Here is a 21,663-nt window from a genome sequence, read left to right as displayed (position 1 = left end):
GACTCGAGCTAAATCAAAGATTCTGTCAGTGCAATCTGATTCCAGTGGAGGAACTCTCCACATGTCTCCAAGACCCATAGACGGTAATGTCCTTCATGCTGTGACTACCTTCGCTTCTACATGTATACTTTTCATTTATGTCGATTTCATATTATCATTGGCACTACATCTTTCTTCGGAGAACTTAATAGAAATAATTTGTTTAGTTTTCTAATCTTTTCATCTAACAGTAGCTTTAAAGGGGGGCCATTTAACCGCAGCAGGCAATGCAGAAAGATTAGAGGGTTTGTGTGTTTTAGAAAGAGGTGGAAAATTACATAGCCAGTGTCTGTCAGAAATTAGATGCAAATTTGCAGGTGCAAGAGTTTGAGTGTACAAAGTTCCCTGCATGTCCTTGAATATAATCTTTTTAAAGTCACTGTAGTTTAGATGATGGATAGAGGAGATGAAGCAGTTGCCTCTCCAGGTGGTCTAATTATATGAAAACTATAATTTTCATATTATTCCAGGTAAAGGTAGCATACAATTGTAAATTAGAAACATTTAAGCGCATCCTTAAATTAGCCAAACATTGTGTTCCTGGATGCTTATAAGTCTCTTTCTCTCAATGCTTGTTTATACCACCAGTCAAAGGTAGACATCTAGGTGATAAATGTGTCTATAATATTGATCACATGTAATTTAATTAACATGAGTGGGACATGACTTCCACTGGGCTTCACATTTCTTCAGCACAAATGGCACATGGTTAAGATATACCCTAAGATTGATTAAAATAGTCAGTGATAGAAACCAACTAAACATAATGAAAATACATATTATTAAATTGGCAATGTAAATGAAAAATGCATTTATTTCATGAAGTGCAGTGTAAACCATATAGTTTTACGACACATGGAGTGATGTATCAAGTGCCATTTTCATTTATTTTGATAATTATGGCTCACAGCCAATAAATACACAAAATTTTGTTTCTTCTCCCAAAAAGTCATAATAAAAAGGGGTTTTCAATATAGAAACTACATAAAAATCTCCCTGTACTGTACAGTGCATACGCTCAATACTTGCTAACACTCTGCTCATTAAATGAATTATTAAGCAGTCTAGCATGTCATGTTGAGGTTTTACAGAAAGCCGAGATGCTTTAAAAGTGGCCTTCAGCACATCTGCATTGTTGGGTTGGGTGTCTCTTTTTTTTCTTCTTCACTATATTCTGGAAATTCTCCAAGGTTCAGGTCAGATGAGTTTGCCGCCCAGTCAAGCACAGAGAGTTGCAGTGATAAAAAAAAGGGTACTCGTACTTTTGGCAGTGTAGGAAGGTTCCAAGTCCTTCTTTAAAAGGTAATCAGCATCTTCATAAAACCTGCCAGTACGACGCATACTCTAAAAATTTGTAGAGAGCTGGAGTGAGTCTGGACTTAATAAAACCCAGTCGACGAACACAAGCAGATGACATGGCCAACTAAATCACTGTGAAAACCTTCATGAGACTTGAATCATGAGCTTCTACATACATTTGCTCTTCAGACTGCGGGTTCTTGATTTTGCAATTGAAATGTAATCATTACTTCTATCTAAAAAGAGGCACTTAGATTAATTGATCATTATTTGCTTAAGGAACATTAAAATTGCTTGTCTAAAAAAGCAATTAAAAATAATTTCATTCAGTCATAAAGCCTTTTAATACCATGTTATCTGGTACAGTTTCCTTTGCCCTCTGCTTTCTCGTAAAGACCCCCCATCTGTGATGTCAAAACAACTTCAAAAGTTGATTTGATTTCAATATATACTAGTAAGTACCGCTATGAAAAAACAAAAATGAAAGTCCCAACTTTTTTTTTTATTAAAAAATCCTTTATTCTTTACAATATCCAAATAATTATTACAATTATAATGCAAGTGGATTAAAAACACAAACTAATGCAACACTTTCATTATTAAACAAGCCAAAATGAAACATTGTGTGTGTGAAAGAACCTGTTGCTGCTTCCACATTATTTGAAATGTAAAGGAGCCAGATGCAGCTGGTAACAAAAGAAAACTCCTCAGAACAAACAGCAGCTGACTTCCATCTTTTTTTTTGTTAAATCAAGTTTCGCATTTACTATATGCAACACGTCGTGTTTTAGGTAAACATTTTAATAACATTAGGGATAAAATTATTCTCTCAAAACAGTGTCCCTTTTTCATGCCATTAATTTAAGACTCCTCTTCAAAAGGGAAGATGTGAATAGTTCAAGTGGCTTTCCTGACCAATGAGGCATTGCACAGCTCAAACGGTGAGCTTTTTACTGAGCCAATGATTTTACAGGCCTAGCTGATAATGCAGGAAAGTTTTGATTTATATATAATTGTTATGAAACTCAGGCTGCACAGTAGCACAGACTGCAACAGTTTCCTTGAAGATGGTCCTGGGTTTGAACTGATTTATACCCTGTCCTCCACCTCCTTTTTTCTCAATCAGTCCACTTATTTATCAACAGCTCAAAGCGTAAATTAGATAATTACTCTGGATTCTGTGATATCCCTGAACTCTTCACTATGACAAACCTGATACATTTGCCTGTTTCAAAAATCTCCTTGACTAAGCCTCCAGGGATGATGAGTAAAGGCCTTCGCTGGCTATGTTACCTAGATTTAATCAAATGTGCTGATAACTAATGCAAGGGTAACTTGTCTGTGTTGTTGTCATAACATATCTCAATGAAAACTACATTTAACTTGTTTTTTTTATGTCCTATTAAGTATAGAAATATTCTTATATCCCTCCCCCCCAACCTCCTTCACCAGCACTCCCCGCTCTTCCTCTCCTCTTAAAAGTGCTGCATTGTAGGCTATACCTAAGTTATCAGCTACCAAAGCCAGCAATGCTGGGGGTGTCTACAGTCAAGCTGATGATTGGCCATGGAGCCTGGTAGTGTTTGATAAGGCAGGCGTATTGGCCTTGGGACCCTGGGCTCAGAACCCTCTGATCCTCTTCATCTTCTAATAAATCATATGCTGAATCCCTGGCTCCTGTTTAATGCATTTGAGCTCTCTTTGAGGTACTACAAGAAGTCATCTGAGGATTTCCAGCACGAAGTCCCACACTAACAACTTAAACCTGCTTTACAGGGGAGAAGTTAATGGAACTCGCCCTGAAGTTGAAAACTGTCTCTGAAACCCACCTCACACAGTTTTTCCCTAGATTTCGGAGGCACATTTTTATGGGTGCGCTTAGCTGCAATGTGGAAATGTGTGCGTCTAGCACAGATTAGAGTAATTTCTGTTGGAATGAATAGATATTCAGATGAATGAGTAATAAAAAAAAACCTTTTTCTAAGCTTTGTTTTCAAGGATTCAAGCTGATGTATTGAAAAGGTCATATTAGCTGGCAGATAAAAAGCTCCCCTACTATTTAAGGAAATATATATCTTTAAAATTGTATGTATAAATTAAATACATATGAACTGCTATTACGCATTCACTGAGAAATAAAACATTCAATCAGCTTGAACTCCATCTCAATTAAATTAACACTTTTGAATTTATCTTTGCAAAATGTGTTTTCTGTACCATAACACATGAGCAAATCCTAAGAAAAGTAAATATGCGGCATTGCTGCCTCTCATCCTTTCCAAAGGATGACAATGGCTCTGTTATCTTGACAAATAAATAGGCTAAAGAACGGAATTAAATTTTAAAGTCACAATAAGTCAGGCTGAGGTTGGTATTTTTATTAACCCTGGGTTAAGAACGCAATTTAATGAATTTGATTAGTGGTTGAATTAGCTGCTTTATGTGTTTTTTTTTATTTTTATTATTTGTTCATTGAAGGTCATGGTCAGGCAGGCAAGTCTAACATTTCATTTATTGTCACACTTATTGATAGGATAAAAGATAAACAAGAGATTTGTGATGGAAAATTATGCCGTAAAAGTCTACAAAGAAACATAATTTGATGACGCTCTCATCCTTTCATATTTCTGATTAACTCATGTTAAATCTTGTACGATGGTTCTACAGTGTGAAAAAAAAAGTCAACGCTGTCTAAGTTTATAAACATTTGTTCTTAAGTCTATATCAGTGTGGAATATTATACATCAATACCATCATGCTGTGATAAGTAATGACTCTGGATCCATGATGGAACCAAAATGTGATAATTTAGCTGGATGCTATTACTGTACGTCACTCCTAAAGGCAGCTGGTGCAGACCAGCACTGACAATATGACTGAAATAATATAAGGTGGATGAGCTGGTGCTGACATTAAAGGAAATAAGTTGCTATACTGTCTTGCAAAAATGTTCACACAGTAGGGGGCGTGTTATCATTATTTTCAGTACACCTATTGCTCTAATACAGCAAACGTAAAATTTGCTGTCAAAAAGCTTTATTGTTGCCAGTCACATTCTGAATACACTTTGCTCAACATTCCTTAACAATCCTTTTGAAAGCACCGAGCTTCTATTGACTGATGTCTGAATTTTTAATAAATATAAGTGTCTACCCCACAAAAATATATATATTTCTACTTTTAAATTATGCAAAATACTTTAGAAAGTAAAACATTTTGTGAACTTACGATGGGGAATGCTGGAACATTTCTCATGCTTTATCATCATTTGGCTACTGCTCAACTTATCTCTCCCTTAAGATGACAGTGACAGTCTTTGTAGTAGATTTCCATCTACTGATAGAAAGATGAAAGTGATATATTTTCTGGGAGCATTCTTAACAGAATTTTAATTAAGCGTATCATCGGCGTAAAACAAGCTGTCTGCGTTGAACCACACAGTCTAACACCGCTCCACAGCACGATCATCACGGTTAGGTTCACTTGCATCTTGTTTTGAAGCCGAATGCAGTAACTGAATTTTTCTGGGGGTATAAAAAAGTGGAGACGATCGTCTTCAAGAGGGCAAATTTGATTTAATGGTAGATTTCCTTTGTTCTCACATTGTTATGGCACGTTGGGAGATGGAGTGACTCAAAACAAGGAAAGAAACGGAGAGAATATCTGAAGGCAGGAGGGGCGAGCCGAAGAAGTGAGTTGAAATGACAGAAGTACAAAAGAAACCTCGGCATGTGTAAAGACTTACTGTGATGATTCACAACACACAAAGCATGGAATTGTGCACATCATCAGATTTAACAGTACCAAGGGACAACTGAGAGGCAAGTAATGAAAAGAACAACTTAATATAACTCCTGTCATCTCTGTGTGTGCTTGTAAGTAGTAAGAAAAAGATGAAGAGTCATTTGTGGTGAAGAGTTTAGACACCAAGGGAAAGATTAGCAAGTCTCACCAAGTTGATCCCTATTGTCCAGGGTAAGAGGATGAGTACCGCAGCCCTCTGCAGAATTTTACTAACTTGGCTAGAGCTCACAGAAATCAATGAGGGGATTGTGGTTTTTCCCATTTTCTGATTATGTTGCATCAAATACACTGTCTTTCTCACAGTTTATAATCTGTTACTTGAGAGGAGATTAGTGACAAACGGTAAAAAGGTGATAATGGTAGGTAGTGTCATTATGGCAGACATTGTGTGGTCTCTCTCTGACTTTGCAGTCAAGGAATTCCCAATCCTCTTGCTAGTAAGACAGAATACTAAAGCTATTTTTACTTTCATAAAATATTTAATATCTTATCTGATACTAAAGATGACACTTGTGGCCAAATTGGAAACTATGAAGCTGTATTCTTCCGTAGGATTCTAAGTAAAAAATCAAAAGTTTTTCTTCTGTGACAGAAGTTAAAATTTCTGACTAAGTTCATGCTTCTCTTTAGCATAAAATTCCCAGAGCAACTGCTGGCTGGATTTTCACACAATCTTATTTTAAGACACATAAGTGCAGTTAAAGGCATATTTGACAGGAACACTTTGTGTAATAATAATTATTGCAGCTATATCTGTGGCAAAAATCTGTTGCATGATCCTTTCACAGCCTTATTACATCATGTACGCTGACAGCATATAATTATCCAGATAAATTCACAATTATTTCTTCCTTGTTTTGTCCCAAGTGAAGTCCTAAGTCTTTCACCCTAAGTCAGAGTCAAGTTTCAAATGACTAAAATTAACATTTTTGCATTGGATGTGAACCGTACAGACTGTCTGAAACAGAATTGCTGTAGGTTATGAATTCAAAATAATATCCTGAGGCTAATTTCATGCAAAAACATCTATTTTTAAAAAAAATCATTTTATTTATTTTAATTGCTTGCAAAGGAGAATATTTAATTGACTACAAATTTAAATATGCATTTGTGTAAAAAAATAAAATAAAATAGAAACGCAAGTTAACTGGCTACTCTTAAGAATCTGGAAAAAAACACAGTCAACAAAAAATGGATTTATTTGAAAGAAAAGCATCTTTCTTTTTTCATTATTATGATTTTGATGACCCAAAATTATTCATTATAGAGGTCAGTTTAAATAAAATTGATGTTATTTTGATATTACAAGCAAACATGAACAAGTTGCCATGAAGCATTAATAGCTTATGTTTTATGGACCTCCCTATTTGATAAGCTATCCAACCTATTTGATAGCAAACTAACCTTACAGCCTAGTAGAAACATTAGGTATTGAGAGATTTATGAGCTGCTGCAGGTAAGCTCTCTTTTTCATTTGAACCCGTGGATAGGCAGCTTTGACCATGGTGGTAAAACTCCAGAGACCAGAGGCATTTTACACTTCAAATCGTTTTCCTTAATTCATTCTATTACCTCCAACTTAAATCGAAATCGAAATGACACAGAGCTGAAATAAAATTAATCAGCTCAGGGTGTTCACATCTTTCATAATTTAGGTTTTGTTGCATATAATGTGTTTAAGAGAACTGGATATAATTTTTCTAGGATTACTTTGAGATTGTGAATCTACGAATAGACATAATTTGAAGAAAAATCTTGTATAATGAAAGGAAGCCGGAAAAAGGAAGCATGTCTTCGTATCATTTATTGTTTACCATAGATGATTTGTTTTTGATTAAGAAATACACAGACCATAGGCAACAGGTGTCAAATAATTGGAATTGTGAAAAAACTATAAAAGACATATTTTTGATATTTTAGGAAAATCTCACATATAGAAAATTTACAAATGCAAGGAAACCTGAGATTGTAAGCGACATCTCAGTTGAAAGTTGTTACGTTTTTCTTGTGAGCTTAAATATATTTTAATACACTTTCCCTTGTGGAAGATGACATTGATGGCATTAACAAAAAAAAATTCTACACATTTTCCCAATGTGAATAAGAAACAACTTACAATATACTTTTGATTAACACTTTAACATTTTTTTCTCCTACAAAGTAAGATGATTTTACAATTTTAAGAACTTGCAATTTCCTTTATTCCTTTATTTTCTTGTGTTGTGTTTTAAGCTCTTATTGTCATTTTTGTTTTGCTTTGATTTTTTGTGGCATTGTCACCGCTATAGTTTGATTGGTTGATGCCGGGAGCCACATCTGTTTGATACAAGAAGCCCAAATTGTCTAATTTCACACACTGTTTGAGAGAAATATAACAAAAAATGTGGCAAGGAGAGGAGAAAAGAAAATAGACCAGCAGGCAATTGAGATGAGTTGAGAAAGGGTGTAGAGTAGAGCGGCAAAAAGGACAGGAGAGGGGGGGGAGGGGTGGGTAGCTAAAAGCAGGTCAGGGAAAGAATGGCTAACTTGGGGGTCAGTGACAGAAAAACATAGTTATTCCAGAAAAACATTGAGAAAACAGAAAGACCCAAACATGATTTGGAGGAAAACAGCAATATCTCTCAATTTTCTTTTTCGACATCTGCCACTGTCTCCTTTTGCACTTGACAGGCTCGCTCAGAAACAAACTAATCTGAACCGACAGAGACAGGGTTAGCGTCGAAGGTTTGATAGATCCGGAGGGAAATCTCCTTCATACATAAATTGGCTGTTCTATGTTTCACCTGCCTCTTGACATGTTTTCATCTTGTGGCTTCTTTTATTATTCTGTGTCTCCTATTTCACTGTCCACCACTCCAGCAAATGTATCTATTTTAGATGAAACAGTCTGGACAGCTACTTGTTACTGAGAAACCAAGAGGTTAGAGAGCAGGTCTGCAAAAAGTAGCATATGTTTTTTAATAGCAGCCACAGTGTGGCGCTGAGGTGTCCTCAGGAAGTAATTAACTGTGATTACTTGCACATTGTCTTGCGCTATTTATTTTTTTTTGCTCTGTTTAATTTCATTGTGTACCTCATTTGTTTACCCTAGAATTTTTTCCACAAACTCCTCCCTGATTATCGCCTCTTTACCGACCCAAACAGAGCTGCTGTGGAACCTCTTGGCTTAAAAACAAGGACTAAAACATTTCTTTGACGCCTTTTTTTTCTGAACGTCTGCATCATACTTCTGCTGTTCACCCGTAGGGTACATGGAGTGTCAGAAGGAAAGTCCTTCTACGTTTAATAAGTTCTCATTAGCATCATCGCTGAGAAGAGACTGATATAAGACCTGAAATACTGAAACTCATTAGAGAAAAGCTTGAACTCCTGAGTGACACACACATACACACACACCCGCACGCACACACACGCAGACGCATTAAGATTTTTGCTACACTAGATCCTAATATATAAATCATAGTGCTTTAATGACCATCAACTACAGTTGGCTAAATGACCTCATTACACTCGGCCCTGCTGAACTGTTAGAGTAAGACTGACCTTTATAGTTGCCGTATTGTAAGAGGAAGATGGTGCTTCTGTTCAAGTTAAGTTTTATTCATTGGAGATAGTAGTAGATTCCCCTTGAGGTCTTTATAGCAATTAGATTTTAAATGTGTGTCTATTTGGAGAGCCATTCAGACTGGACTACGGTGACTATGGGTCAGTTCTTACCTCTTATGTGCATTCTGTACACAGCCATTTCATCCCAACCTACTGCCACTACTTTTGTACCAGTAAATAAACCTTTTCATACCCATTTTTAAAACCATTTTGTGTAAGCTTAGCAACTACACATTTTTATGAATCATTAAGATGAATCATTAAAGATGCTCAAATGTCATAATTTATTGTAAAAATATATTTTTTGAAGACTTTACGTTGCACCCTACGTTGCTGATTGTGGTCCTCTGCCCTTTTTAGGCCAGTTGACTCTTACAAAATCATAAAAGATTGTGATCCCCCAATCACACCAAAATAACTTAGAGAGACCTCCTGTAGAGACTCCTTACCACACACATTTTGCTTAACTTGTCTGAATAAAGTATAGAAAATAACTTCAAATTGTTGTTCGTCATAGCAGGTACGAATTGCTTTAACAGCAGAATTTTGTCAACAAAATTGATGTCATTTTGCAACAAGTTTGTGGAAAAGAGAATAAATAAATAGAGACTTGAAATGCCCGATTGTTTTTGCTCAGTTGGGAATTAATTCTAATTCTTTATTATTTTACATCAGATTTTTCTCTTTTCCAATGGCACTGGAGATGGTGTCTTACTGTTTCTCAAATCCTCACATGTAAGAAATACAACATATTGGCTGGATATGTGTGATTAATACATCCAACAGTCTCCACCAGCATTGTTAGGTACACTAAAGTAGATATTGTTTAGCTGTAAAAAAACGGCAACATATGATAAAAATTACTTTGTTGGCAAAACAGCATTAAAAGCATGTTTGACTGATCTTAAGGCATGTCTAAAATCTTTGCAGAATTTTTGGTGTATTTCCTGTATGGTTTCCAGAGACTTTTTGTTGGAAGACAGATTTTAGTTCCTCTATTTGTCCAGGTAACATATTGTTAAGCACATGTTGGATAATGTGTTTTTCTGAGCAGGTAAAATTAGCGGCAAAGAAAATGTGCTGGAAAACTAGCCTGGGTTTCTGAAAAAAAATGTGAAGGACCTCCAGCAAATCCAGACGACAGCTGATCAAAGCCTCTTTTAAAGATCACACAAAATGTCTTGAAAGGGCTGTGCAAATGTATACATGCACAAGTTGTGAATTTGTTTATACCATATAATTCCCATCTTCTACGACTTCTTTAGCTTAAGCCTGTCAGGCTATCGGCCAGCACTACAGGAAGTCACACCAACCCACTAGGTGTTGCCAAAGGTGGCAAATATGAGTGCATGATTACTACCCGACTCCTTTTTCAAATGTATGCATTTTGTTTGCGCAAGTAAGATTTCACAGAGCACAGCCTTATTTGTTGTTTAAGAAATATGTTTGGAATAAAACCATGTTGCTTCCATCTTTGAAGAAAAATAGCTTCTGAGGTTCATTTAACACCTACAACACAAAAGCATGTCCAAAAGAAAGAGGCTCTCTGTTTTCATTTGCTGACTACAAAGTCTTCCTGATGAGTTTTTCCAGACAGTTCTCGCACACAGCTCGAGGGGTGGCTGCTAAATAAAGTGACAGAACGTCAAACTCTGCATTTTACGTTTTTCCACCTGTATTTCAATTTGAAAAAGAACATGTGGCTAATTCAGGCAACATAAACACAGGAGGTGCCTCTTTATGCCTGAACAGATGGGCAGCAGGAGTTGCTCATCCGGCCTGTCATCACACCTCCTTTTTGTTTGAATGACTGCTGGTCTCACGCGTCAGGATTCAATTATGGCCAAGACAGCTGTGTCTACTGCGTGTCCGCACAATTTCTCCATCTGCTTACGCTTTATTTTCTCTAGCCAGCAGGTCGATCTCATCTTTCTTGGAATGCTTCTCCTCACAGGTGTCCTGGTCCACTTTTGCTCAAATATGGGGTGTAAACACACAGGGCGCTGTGCACAATGGGTCACAAATACAAACATCCTGTTCAATGCACATCAAACAAGAAAAAAAAACCAAACTTAATTTGTAGATTAATCTGCTCAAGAAATGATTTCTCACAAAAAGGTTTAATTGTTTTAAAGCAATAGATTCCATTTAATCTATTACATTTAACAGTATTTTAGAAGAAAGCATCTTGTGCATCTGCATTCAGTGTTTTTCCCAGTTTTCTGTAAGGTGAAAGCTACGGAACGTGACCGTGTCGCCCTTTAAAAGGAGTACAAACATAAGATCCCCTGAAAAATGTAGATATTTAACACATTATTAATGGCAGGGTGACCATTAAAATGTCTAATTTAAAGAGTTCTGATGACTTTTGTTAAATGAACTATATGCCCTACAGTATATTTTGTGTTTGTATGTTATTGAATATTGAAATACCATTAAAGACAAATTTATTTTTCACCAGGGTGCATTGAGCATCCCGTTTGTTCTTCTTCAACAATGATAAAAATTACTGCAGAAGAATTAACACATACTTAAACACATGCGTTTTTGAGAACTGATCATGCTTCTTGTTCCATTTATCAGTGAATTAATTTAGCCATTTCCAGAATTAAGTGCCAAGAAATGGCTATGTAAGTAACCAATCAAATTAGAATTTTAGTCATTGACCTCACATGACATCTTTGCTGTGTGCTCTACATGACTTGTGGCAAACCTTTTTGTGCTACTTTTTGCAGCTGTCTTTCAATGGCGTCTGTCTTGTTGTGACTCATCCATAGCAGCCAGATTTTTAAGTACATGACCAATAGTGTCCACGTATCGTCCCACCAAATATGTGTAGCTCTTCCAGAGTTACAGTTGACATTTTTGCTTATTCTGTGATTAATGCTGTAGTTTGCAGTTGTTCCATTCTCTTGTCATTTTAAGTCGATAGATTGAACAGTTTTCTGTGAGCCGTTCAAAGCCTGGGATATTGCTTTATAACCTGACCCTGCTTCAAATCTTTTCACAACACTATCTCTGACTTGTCTGCTGATCTCTTTTTTTTCTTCAAGAAGTTGATTGTTCTCTAATGTACCCCAACAAACGTCTGAAGCCCTCAACTGTATTTGCACAGATTAGTGCACAGGTGAACTCTAATTACTATTTCGATGGCTTCTCAAGGGAACTGCTTGGACCGTATTTTACTTGTGGACATCAGATTAAATGAGGGAAAACACAAATGCACATAATATTTTTTGGAATTTTCTTATGCGTTGTTTTTTCTTTGTTTTTGTTTTTTTTTTCGTTTTCATTGGTTTGTCACATAAAATCCTAGTTAAATACATTCACAAAGTACTGTAAGCATGCCAGCAAACAAAGACTCACACAAACATTTGCTCTCTATCTCTTGGTGATTATTCACTGTCATTTCACTTTTTGAAACAGATTCATGCCTTTGATGTATTATTATCGGTTCCAACCAAATCACTGAAGAGCATGAACAGAGTCTTGGGTTTCCATGAGAGACGCCAAACTTTCCTTTTTCTTATGCTGCCTTTCTGACATCCAGATATCCACAGAAGTGTTAACAGTGAAGAGAGAGAGAGAGAGAGAGAGAGAGAGAGAGAGAGAGTGAGAGAGAGAGAGAGAGAGAAAGAAAAAAAAAACATCAATTCCTGGTTAACTGGGTTGATGTGCTACTTAGCTTCACTTTTTATTTTTCAGTTTTTGAAAAAAGGGATATCATTTGTCTTTTCTTTTCCTGTGCTGCTGCTTTTCACCCAGAGTCCCTTTTGTTGTGACAAGAGTGTTTGAAATGTATCTTAAAAAATTGAAAACATGAGTATTTTTCTTTTGAGCTGATTCTTTTACCTTTGTCTGTTTGTGCTCTCCTACTCAACAAATGATGAATAGACATAGCTTAAAAGTCTTTTCAAATTGTCATGACTGATTTTCCACCTCATTTCACCCCAAACCCCTGTTGTCAAATCAGGGCATTGTAACTATTTCCCTGTTTTTGAGAGTGCGGACACTTATGTAATCCCCACAGACTTTTTTTTGTTTTTTCTATCAGTTTCTGTTTCTGTTTCTTACTTTTATCATCTGCCTCTCTGGCCACTTTCTTCCTGTTATCCCAATCAATTCATTAAGGAGTAAAAAAAAAAAAAGGTCATAGTTACAAGAGAGTGTGTGAAATAGTTTCTTAATTGCTCATAAAACAGGGCAAACATAGCAGTTATGTTTTTAATGAGACACAAAGAAGCAGTCTGACCTCTCCGGCCGATGTGCTTCAGGCATTCATCTTCCCCGCCTCGCAGGACAGAGGAGTGAGAAGCAAAGTGAGTGTACTGCCCTCTATTGAGAGCAACAACTCACTGCAGGTCAGCAAGACGGGGTGAAGTGAGGTTGAAAACGAATGGAGTCCAGGATGAAAAGAAGGCATATCAGGAGAGAGAGAAAAAGAGAGGCAGTAATGTATTGTAGACTTCAGCACTAAAGCTCTTATTGTTTGCAGCTTCGTTGCAAAGCCTGAATGCCTGTTGCAGATAATTGATTTGTCTGTAATTGCACACTAAAAGTGCAAACTACATAATTACTACAGTCACTACTCCGGAGCTCAGCATGGGGTCAAGCTGTGTAGTGGAGCTTTGTATTGCTCTAAAATTCTGCTTCAGAAATACAATGAAATACTTTACTTTTACTTTTAACAATGTTATTTCTTGTTCTTTATATCTACCCGTAGTTGCTCTAATATCCATATGCAATGTATGCAGAACTGTATAAATATGTACACAAATACATTAATAATCTCATTGTGATGGATTTGTCCATTCTGCAGTTTAAGATGTTTGTGCAGCCAGTTGTTGCTAGCAGCCTAAAGCATGTAATCTACCAGGTGCTTCATTGAGGTCAGTGTTTTCTCACTGTTGCATCAGTGTCAGATATAAATAAATAAAAATTGATTCACAAATTTGATTTTGATATAGATTTTTTTTCATAATCCCCACTGTCAAATTTAAATACACACTTAAGCCCCGACATGCACCCTGATGTTGGCTTAAAGTCATCTAATAAGTTGCACTTTGAGCTGTGCGCTTTTATAGCCACCAAAAAGGTTCCGACTACATTCTGGCTGGATAGTAGAGCGATTTTCTTTACAGATTTAGTGCATTTAATTGAAACTCTTCAGGTTTCTAACAGACATTACATATTTAACAATTTCTCTCAAATTTTTCAAGAGGAAGCCATCTCAAAAGCTAAATGCTTGTTTTTTTATTTTATTTTTTAACAATTCCCAAAGCAGTTCTGTAGAAACACACAGTTGTGAACGAATCGCTACGCTTTGATCTAAACTGCCACATGAAATCAAATACGTAACCATCGACTATGAAGCCTGGCATTATCAGGAGATAGGCAGAACGCCACCACTGGTGTCTCCTTTTGAAATATTTAAAAAAAAAAACTTAAAAATAGTAAAGCAATGAAATGTGCTTAGGGAAACTCGATCAAATGTAAAATAGAGTATGCAAGTGAAGATGACAAAACAATTGCTTTGAATTAAATATTTAGCTGTGGAAAATGTTAAATTATTTATATTTATTTTAAATCTAGAAGCTTTCAATACACTGTAACATTTGCCAAGCAAGGTGGTGGCAGCAGCATGCTGTGTGGGGACATTTCACTACCAATGGTGTATTGAAGTCGGACTATTTCCAGTTACTTTAACTTACCTCAGATCAACTGTGAGGTCATTAACCCCTTGGATTTCCAACAAGACTATATAAAATGCATTACAAACCGGCATAAGAAAGTAGAAAGCAGAATAATATTAGCTGTTTGTTTATTCCAAACTTCCTAGATCAATCCTGTTAATGTGTTAATTTAAAAGATTTGTCTCTGTAAAATTTGTTGAAGAAGCTGGTTATATAACTGACCTACGCTGAAAAAAAGTACATCCATCCATTATCCAACGTGTTTATCCCTCTAAATAACATGAAATCCGGGCACAAAATGTAGTGTATGTAAACTTCTCTCTGGAAATATATCTGTCCTAGATCCAAGCCCCAAAAGTCAAAACACTGGTTTCCTTTTAGTGGTGATGTATGCCCAACATCTTGTAGTTTTCACGGTCTGGTGAAGCCAAACATGACTGTGAACTGGTATCCTGTTGTGGGTTGTACCGTAATGCTCCCTTGAGAGCTTAGAGCCGAGACGATATGCTACATTTTGAATGCACTCACAAAAAAAAAAAACCAGTGGCTTTGATTAAGAGAGAGATTTGAATTTCTGTCAATATATAAACTGACTGTGAATTGTGATGATTACACGACCTCTCTTGAGAACTCTCAAAAAACTAAGTCTTACGATCCTCAGTATGTAGAAAAATCCCACCAATGTTCCCCTGGGTTCATTCGAGCCAAAACTCCTTATTCCTGTTGCTTAACACACCAGAATCGCCAATTATTGAACGCATTTAAAACTGAAAAGCGTCTCTCACTGACCCAGAATCGCTGTTTCTGCCCTCCTCATCCACGCTGATTCTCACTTTCTGTAAGTGTTCTCCTCTTCCCTATTTATTAACTGCCCGTCCTGAAAAATAAATAAATAAAATGCGCTTTGAAGTGAGGCTCGCATCGCAAGTGTGAACATACGGGAGAGCTGGAGGGAGACGTAAATACAGACTAACCCAAAATATGTTTAATGAAAAGTTTGGATCTCATCTCTGTCCAAATAACCCCCTCCTCTTGCTGAGTCTGATCTCTCTCCAGGTTTCTTCTAGTTGTCCCCTAAATTGCCCAAGCACTGTTCAGGATCATAATATAGTTTAAAAAAATGCACTTTCAATATTTTTTTCCCCCCTTTTTTTTGTTCTTCAAAATTATCCAATAGGTTTGAGTTGTTGTTTTTTTCTGCCTTTTTGAAAGCATGAGTGCCATTTTAAGATGAATAGTAATTTTCGAGACGGTGGGTATTGTTTGCATGCCACAGCTGGAAACAGTATGCAAGTTTTGACATTGACACCTACAGGAAAGGCATTGACTCAATCAAACAAAGCATTCAGCAAATCAAATATGGTTGCAATATATTGTTTTGCATTAATTTTTTTTTTCCGTTGTTTGTATCTACAACAGCAAATAGAAAATGATTTTCTTGGCCCAGGTGGTCTCAAGGAAAGATGTTCCATACTGTGCTGGAAAACGATGATTGCTATTTTTTTGACAGCATGAGGGTTTTGGATTTGTTTGAGAGTGAATATCAATGACGAGATGATTATCTTTAAAACAGATTGTAGAGATTTGAATTTAAGGAAACATGCGGTTTTTGTCATAATATCAGAGAATGGTATAGATTGCGTCTCATAAAGCACATAAACTCTTTTTGTTCTTAAAAAATTACCTCTGACAAGAACATTGTTACTCATCTTCCTTCTGAATTCATCCACCCTTTTTCCCCTCCATTGTCCTCTGCTTTATTCATGTTTACAGTTTTAAAGACAGTGCTCCTGCTTCTCATCTTATTCCTCTGGCCCATGACTATTTCATGTCTTTCTTTGCTTTATTTCCTTCTCTTTTAGCTGAATTCACTCTGTGCCTCATTTCTGTTCTCCGTGTCTTCCACAGAGTTGAAGCAGTGGGCTACCAACGGGTTCTGCAGGTGGATCTGGAGGTGAACGGCTTGATGGTGACTCAGGGGAGCAGGGAGGTGACATGGCAGGTGGAATATCCACTCACCCGCACAGTGACCAGTGAGGTGCAGACCCTCATCCGTCTAGCGCCGCAGGACCTAGGCGGGATTGTGCCACTGGCCATGGTAAGAAAGAAGTAGCTTTGCTGCTCAAGTTTGACACCCCTGTGCACACTCTATGCTCCTTTGTGGCCAATTTCAGACCACCTTAAACTTTGTTATCTGACTTTAACAAAAGCTTACCTGGGCAGTGGCCCAAATTGTTGGATGGAGAAAAAAAACAAATATATAGATTTTTTTTTTTTAACGCAAAAAAAAATCCCTGAAACAAAACATACATTTATATCGTTTCAGGTATTTGATACCCCAAGATATCAAATGTTGGGATTTTAGATAGATGATTAAACGACTATGTCATAGCATTACCTTCTGTTGTGACGTTTTATTCCGTATTCTACATAGTGTTATTTCTCTTTCTCTTTTCATCACCTTATTCTACTATCATTTTTGTGCAGCACTTTGGTGCAGTTTTAAACCTGTTTTTAAAAGTGCTTTATAAATAAATTTGACATTGACCTTTAGCCCAGCTTTATTGACCCTGAGTGTGACGTGAAAGCAGTCTTTCTTTAAGAAGACTTCTGACTCTGTTTTGTATTTATTTATCTTCTTTCAGTTTACTTTTATAAACACCTTTTAGAGGTGATTAGGTACTTGGTAACGAGGCACCTTTGCCCCCATCTCATTTTACCTGAAAATGTTGCTTTGTTAAAACTAAAACTGAACTTATAAGTAGACACAGGAACTGTGATTGCAGTTCTTCCATCACCATTCAGTCCTTTCAATACATGTTGTTTTTAACACAACAGTGACGCTGATGTGTTTGCTCGGGAATGCAGTACAGAGCTGATTGAGAAGTTAATTAACGTTGGATTTTCATCTTCTACACGCTGATGAAATTGCAGGTGGCATCATAAGACTAATTATGTTCTGATAATGAAATGTAAACACGATAAACTGTTGTATAATTGATTTTTCATTCCCAAATGTAAAAAAAAATCTCTGCAAAGATGAGATCAGAGTAGTTTTAACAGTTTAATGATTCTTTGTTTTTAGTGGTAACAGTCACTGAAAAGCTTATCAAACCTTGGAACTTTCAGTTTTAGTGATTTCATTTTGGTAGAAATAAAGACAAACATGTTTTTTGTTTTCTAACTTGATGTTTACAATGTGTTCATTATAGTGGGATTGAAGTAGATTGCAGCATTTGCAGCTGTAATCCAGGGGCGGAGCTATAGGAGAGGCTGGGGGGAGCGGCTGCCCCCCGAACTGGACCGGATGGGGGCCCAGGTCTGGAGGTGCCAGGGAGGGAGGAATGGTTTCAAGTTGCTTAAATGTCTGATTATAGACGGAAAAAGTGCGCCCTCACCTGTTGAGAACGGTGTATTTAATGTTAAAGTCAACAGTTTCAGTTTCGTCTCCCCGACGCTGACTTGTTCCGCTAGTGCTGTAATCCATTGTGTTACCAAAAAAAAGAAGAGCATACATATCATCAAGCAATTTTATATATCAGACAAAAATGATCTTAGTAAATAACAACAGTTTTGAAATGATTTAATTTCTGAAGAGAAACATCTGTCCAGGGATTTATTCATCCTAGTCTTAAAACTCAGCAATCCACTGCTTACAGCGTTAACTCTGCATGCGTCAGAGCTAAAAGAAAATAGCATTTTGAGTACAAGTAAAACAACTCAGCATGTCAACAGATGTGTTTTGTAAGGCAACATTAGAAAAAACATCAGGAAACTATTTTATGTTAGAGGCCAGATTTGTATCTTTACTTTTTGTGCTAAGATAAATGACATCAATACCTAGTGTTTCATTATTCATCAAGTGCACTATACCACTAAAGGGCAAAAGTGCTTTCACAGTAGCTCCTGTTTTTAAGACCAAAGCAATCACTACAAGAAAGCTAAGTCGAACTCACTTAAACAGTTTGATTAGTTCAGATTTAACGTCAGCATTCAACTTTGTAGACACATCTTTCATTCCTGGTACTCTGCAGTATTTGTCTGTGTCTACATGTGGTAGAAACCTGTGTTTAATATAACTTTCATCTCCCTGTGATCGCTTCTGACCTGTACTCCCATGGAGGAGAGTACGCATCCACGCTACGACTATAGCTGCCTGCTGAATGTGAAATCCAGAATCTGTACTTTTCTTCTTTGTTGTTTAAGTTTGACAGCCCTAAAAATTGCACTCTGAGAAAACTGTGACAACTGTGTTAATGGCACCACAAGGGAAAGTGCAAGAAGTGCATGATCACAAAGACGGGAAAAATACACACTAAAAGTAAAACACTTCAGAGAAGAAGGCAAGCTTCAGTTTGCCATGTTTATAAAATCGTTGGGAATTTTCTACTGCGGGGCAATTTCTAGGAGTTTTGAGTCTCGGTTTATCTTGATTGGAATCATTCTTAAAAAATGAACGCTTTATAATTCCCTGCTCAAATCTAGATGTTTAGCATAAAAACAGTAGCAAAGCCGATCCGTTTTCTACAGGTTTTATGGTGTGGAGTATTTTTTGTGTCTATCTTGGTTCTAAACTTATAGCGCTTTTAAACTCAGAAACATTATTACAATTGGTGATATTTCCACCACAAACATTGTTTATTTTTGGAGATTTAATCTAACAAATCAACACCAGGTGGCAAAAATGTCCAAACATAAAAATGAGTGAACTACAACTACAGATGATATTTCCCAGCTGACATCTTCTGTGTGTTTTCAGCCACACATTAGGTTTTGCCTACAGAATACAAATTAGGTACGGCCCCATCTGTACAGAACATCTTCCAGATGTTTGCTGTGTCCATTGCATGTCTTGTGGCGAACTGCAAAAATAATATCTGATGGCTTTCTTTCTTCTTGCCACTGTTCAATAATGCATACATTGGAGAAAGGCAAAAGTAATGCCACTGACGGGGGCACATCCGAGTCAGCTACCCCAGGCTCAAGGTAGAGTGGATACCCAGAACCGGGCCTTGAAGCTGTTGATTTGAGCAATTTGAGCTAAATCGGTCAGAAACAACCAGTCAGAGCTAGGAGGAGGGCGGTCTTAGCGCTGTCAATCATTCTTGTGTATGCACTCCCCAGACCTTTCCCCTTGATCTTTGCTAAGCTGCAACTCCTTCCCTGCTACTGAACCTGCCGTGAATGCCCAGGCCAGAAGACATGCCCACCTATGATGGCAGATAAACATCTTTGCTGTAACTGTAAAGTGACTGGCCTGGCACCTGACAGTGCTAAGAGCTTCGTCCTTGCTCTGATTGGTTATTTCTGACCAAGTGGGGTGTTTTTGCGGATGGCAGTAGGGCCGCAGGGACGAGCCAGAAGAGCTTGATTTTTCTCCCAGATCGTCTGGCCCGTTTTCTACTACCACAACATAATGACTGTTTTAAGAAATGTGTAAAAATTATATAAGTTGCATAATGCAACTGTAAGTAATACTATGCTAATTTGTTGTTATTTTTGACAGAACAGTAGATCATAGTCCTGGTGTTTTAAAAGAAAATCAAACTTGACATACATAAGTTTACTTCAGAATCATCCTAAGACTTTTTTTGATTTTTTTTGGTTTTGTTTATATTAAAAAAAAAAAAAAAAAAAAAGACTGAGCTTTTCATTCAACTCTATCCGTAATTACATGCATGCACACACTCGCCAGCTCCTAAGGGAAATTCAGCGAGACAAATTAACTTAATAGTTGTGTTTGGGGCCTGTAGGAGGAAGCTGGAATACCTGGAGTGAGCCAAAAAAAAGAAAGAAAAAATAGCAAACTAAGTGCTGTGCTGAAAGAAAGTCCAGATAAATGACCATATTAACACAAGGTCTTTGAACTCACCTTTAAAATGTCTGCTCTGTATCATAACCACAAATAATGTTTGTTGTTTCTTTTTTTTCCAAGTAAAATGTGTTTCCTTTGGCATCTAAGAGAGAATGAAATACAACTGCAGTACTAAAATACATTAATTCCAACCTGAATTTAATACAGCAGATGGGGAGAGAAACCATGAAAGCTTTTCATTTACAATCTTAAAAGACAGTGGGAAGACCTGCCAGCAGAGTGTGTGCCACTTTTTACCGCATCCTCCCATGAATTTTTGATCCCCCTCTTGCCACGCTGTGCCTCTCTGTTCTCTCATTAGAAGAGACAGCCAGTGTGGCCCCCATAGCTCTTTACAGTACATCATTAGCATTTTATTCATAGCTTCTGAAACTAATTCTATTTCAAACCTTATATCGTTAGCCTTGTGCTCACTGTCCCTCAGTATTATAATGAAGGACATTAACACAAAGCTCTGCATTAACTTTTCTGTGATCATATGTAAGCACATTCTTCTAGAGTTATTTTATGTAGGCCAAATTGAGCTGCTTTTTCTTTTCTCACTGCGTACAGGCGCCTGGCAGATGGCAGTATGCAGAGGAAACTAGGACCTAGAATTGATAAACAGCTGTGTTCTTGTTGTTTGGAGAAGAAATGTAAAGAAAAAGGAACCTCATGTTTTATTTACACATGTAGCTACAAGTCTGTTTAATTCTTTACTCTTACAGTTTATACCATAAACATTAACACGTGAGCCTTTTGTCCACCTTAAGTTGGAGCTCAGCTGGAGCAACAGTAGAATCAAAGCCCAGGCGATGAAATACTGTGCAGACGTGACTATTACGTGGAAACCAGGTGAGTACCAATCAGCAAAATAACGGCAGCTGAGTGGGGAGCAACGGTGAGAAACTGAGAAGATTTGACTAGCAACATCACAGAAACATGGAACAATTACAATCATTAAATAACTATGATTAACCACATATTTTTGGTTGGATTAAATTAGTCGCATGCAGACCGCACCACTGGCAGACCTGAGGAATCAAGATTGTAAAGGCCAGGCGATAACTTGAGACCGAATCCAAACCCAGACTTTTATGGCGTTGCGACAAAGACTAAACTAATGAGAGCATTTTCAAGAGGACTGCTGAAATCTTTCTATTATACACTTAATTGTAAATTCAGGGCACAGCTTCTGTAGTATCTACATTTAGTGTGCCATGTAATAATAAAACAGTTGTTTGGCATTATCATGCTAATATTAGCATTTTAATGCTAATTTAGCTCCCTGTTTGCTCAGACGGCACTCCATTAATCTGCACTTTAACTCATGAATTAAACTTTCTCTCTATTAGCAAATTTATTGTT

The 21,663-nt window shown here is 37.0% G+C and overlaps 1 protein-coding gene across 1 annotated transcript in view; it reads left to right on the top strand.

Annotated features, from left to right (window-relative positions):
- The window catches only part of LOC103473593 (transmembrane protein 132C), a 159,538-nt gene that overhangs the window by 111,673 nt on the left and 26,202 nt on the right, over positions 1-21,663 (top strand). Inside the window, exon 5 of the mRNA XM_008423935.3 lies at positions 16,350-16,539. Within this exon, the coding sequence (XP_008422157.2) occupies positions 16,350-16,539 (190 nt within the window). The remainder of the gene's footprint in view (positions 1-16,349; positions 16,540-21,663) is intronic.

The sequence above is a fragment of the Poecilia reticulata genome, chromosome 12, assembly GCF_904066995.2.
Source record: "Poecilia reticulata chromosome 12, P_reticulata-male-v2, whole genome shotgun sequence".
NCBI classification, from domain to species: Eukaryota; Metazoa; Chordata; class Actinopteri; order Cyprinodontiformes; family Poeciliidae; genus Poecilia; species Poecilia reticulata.
The sequence above is the reverse complement of the archived record's forward strand: the minus strand, read 5'-3'. Positions and strand labels throughout refer to the sequence as shown.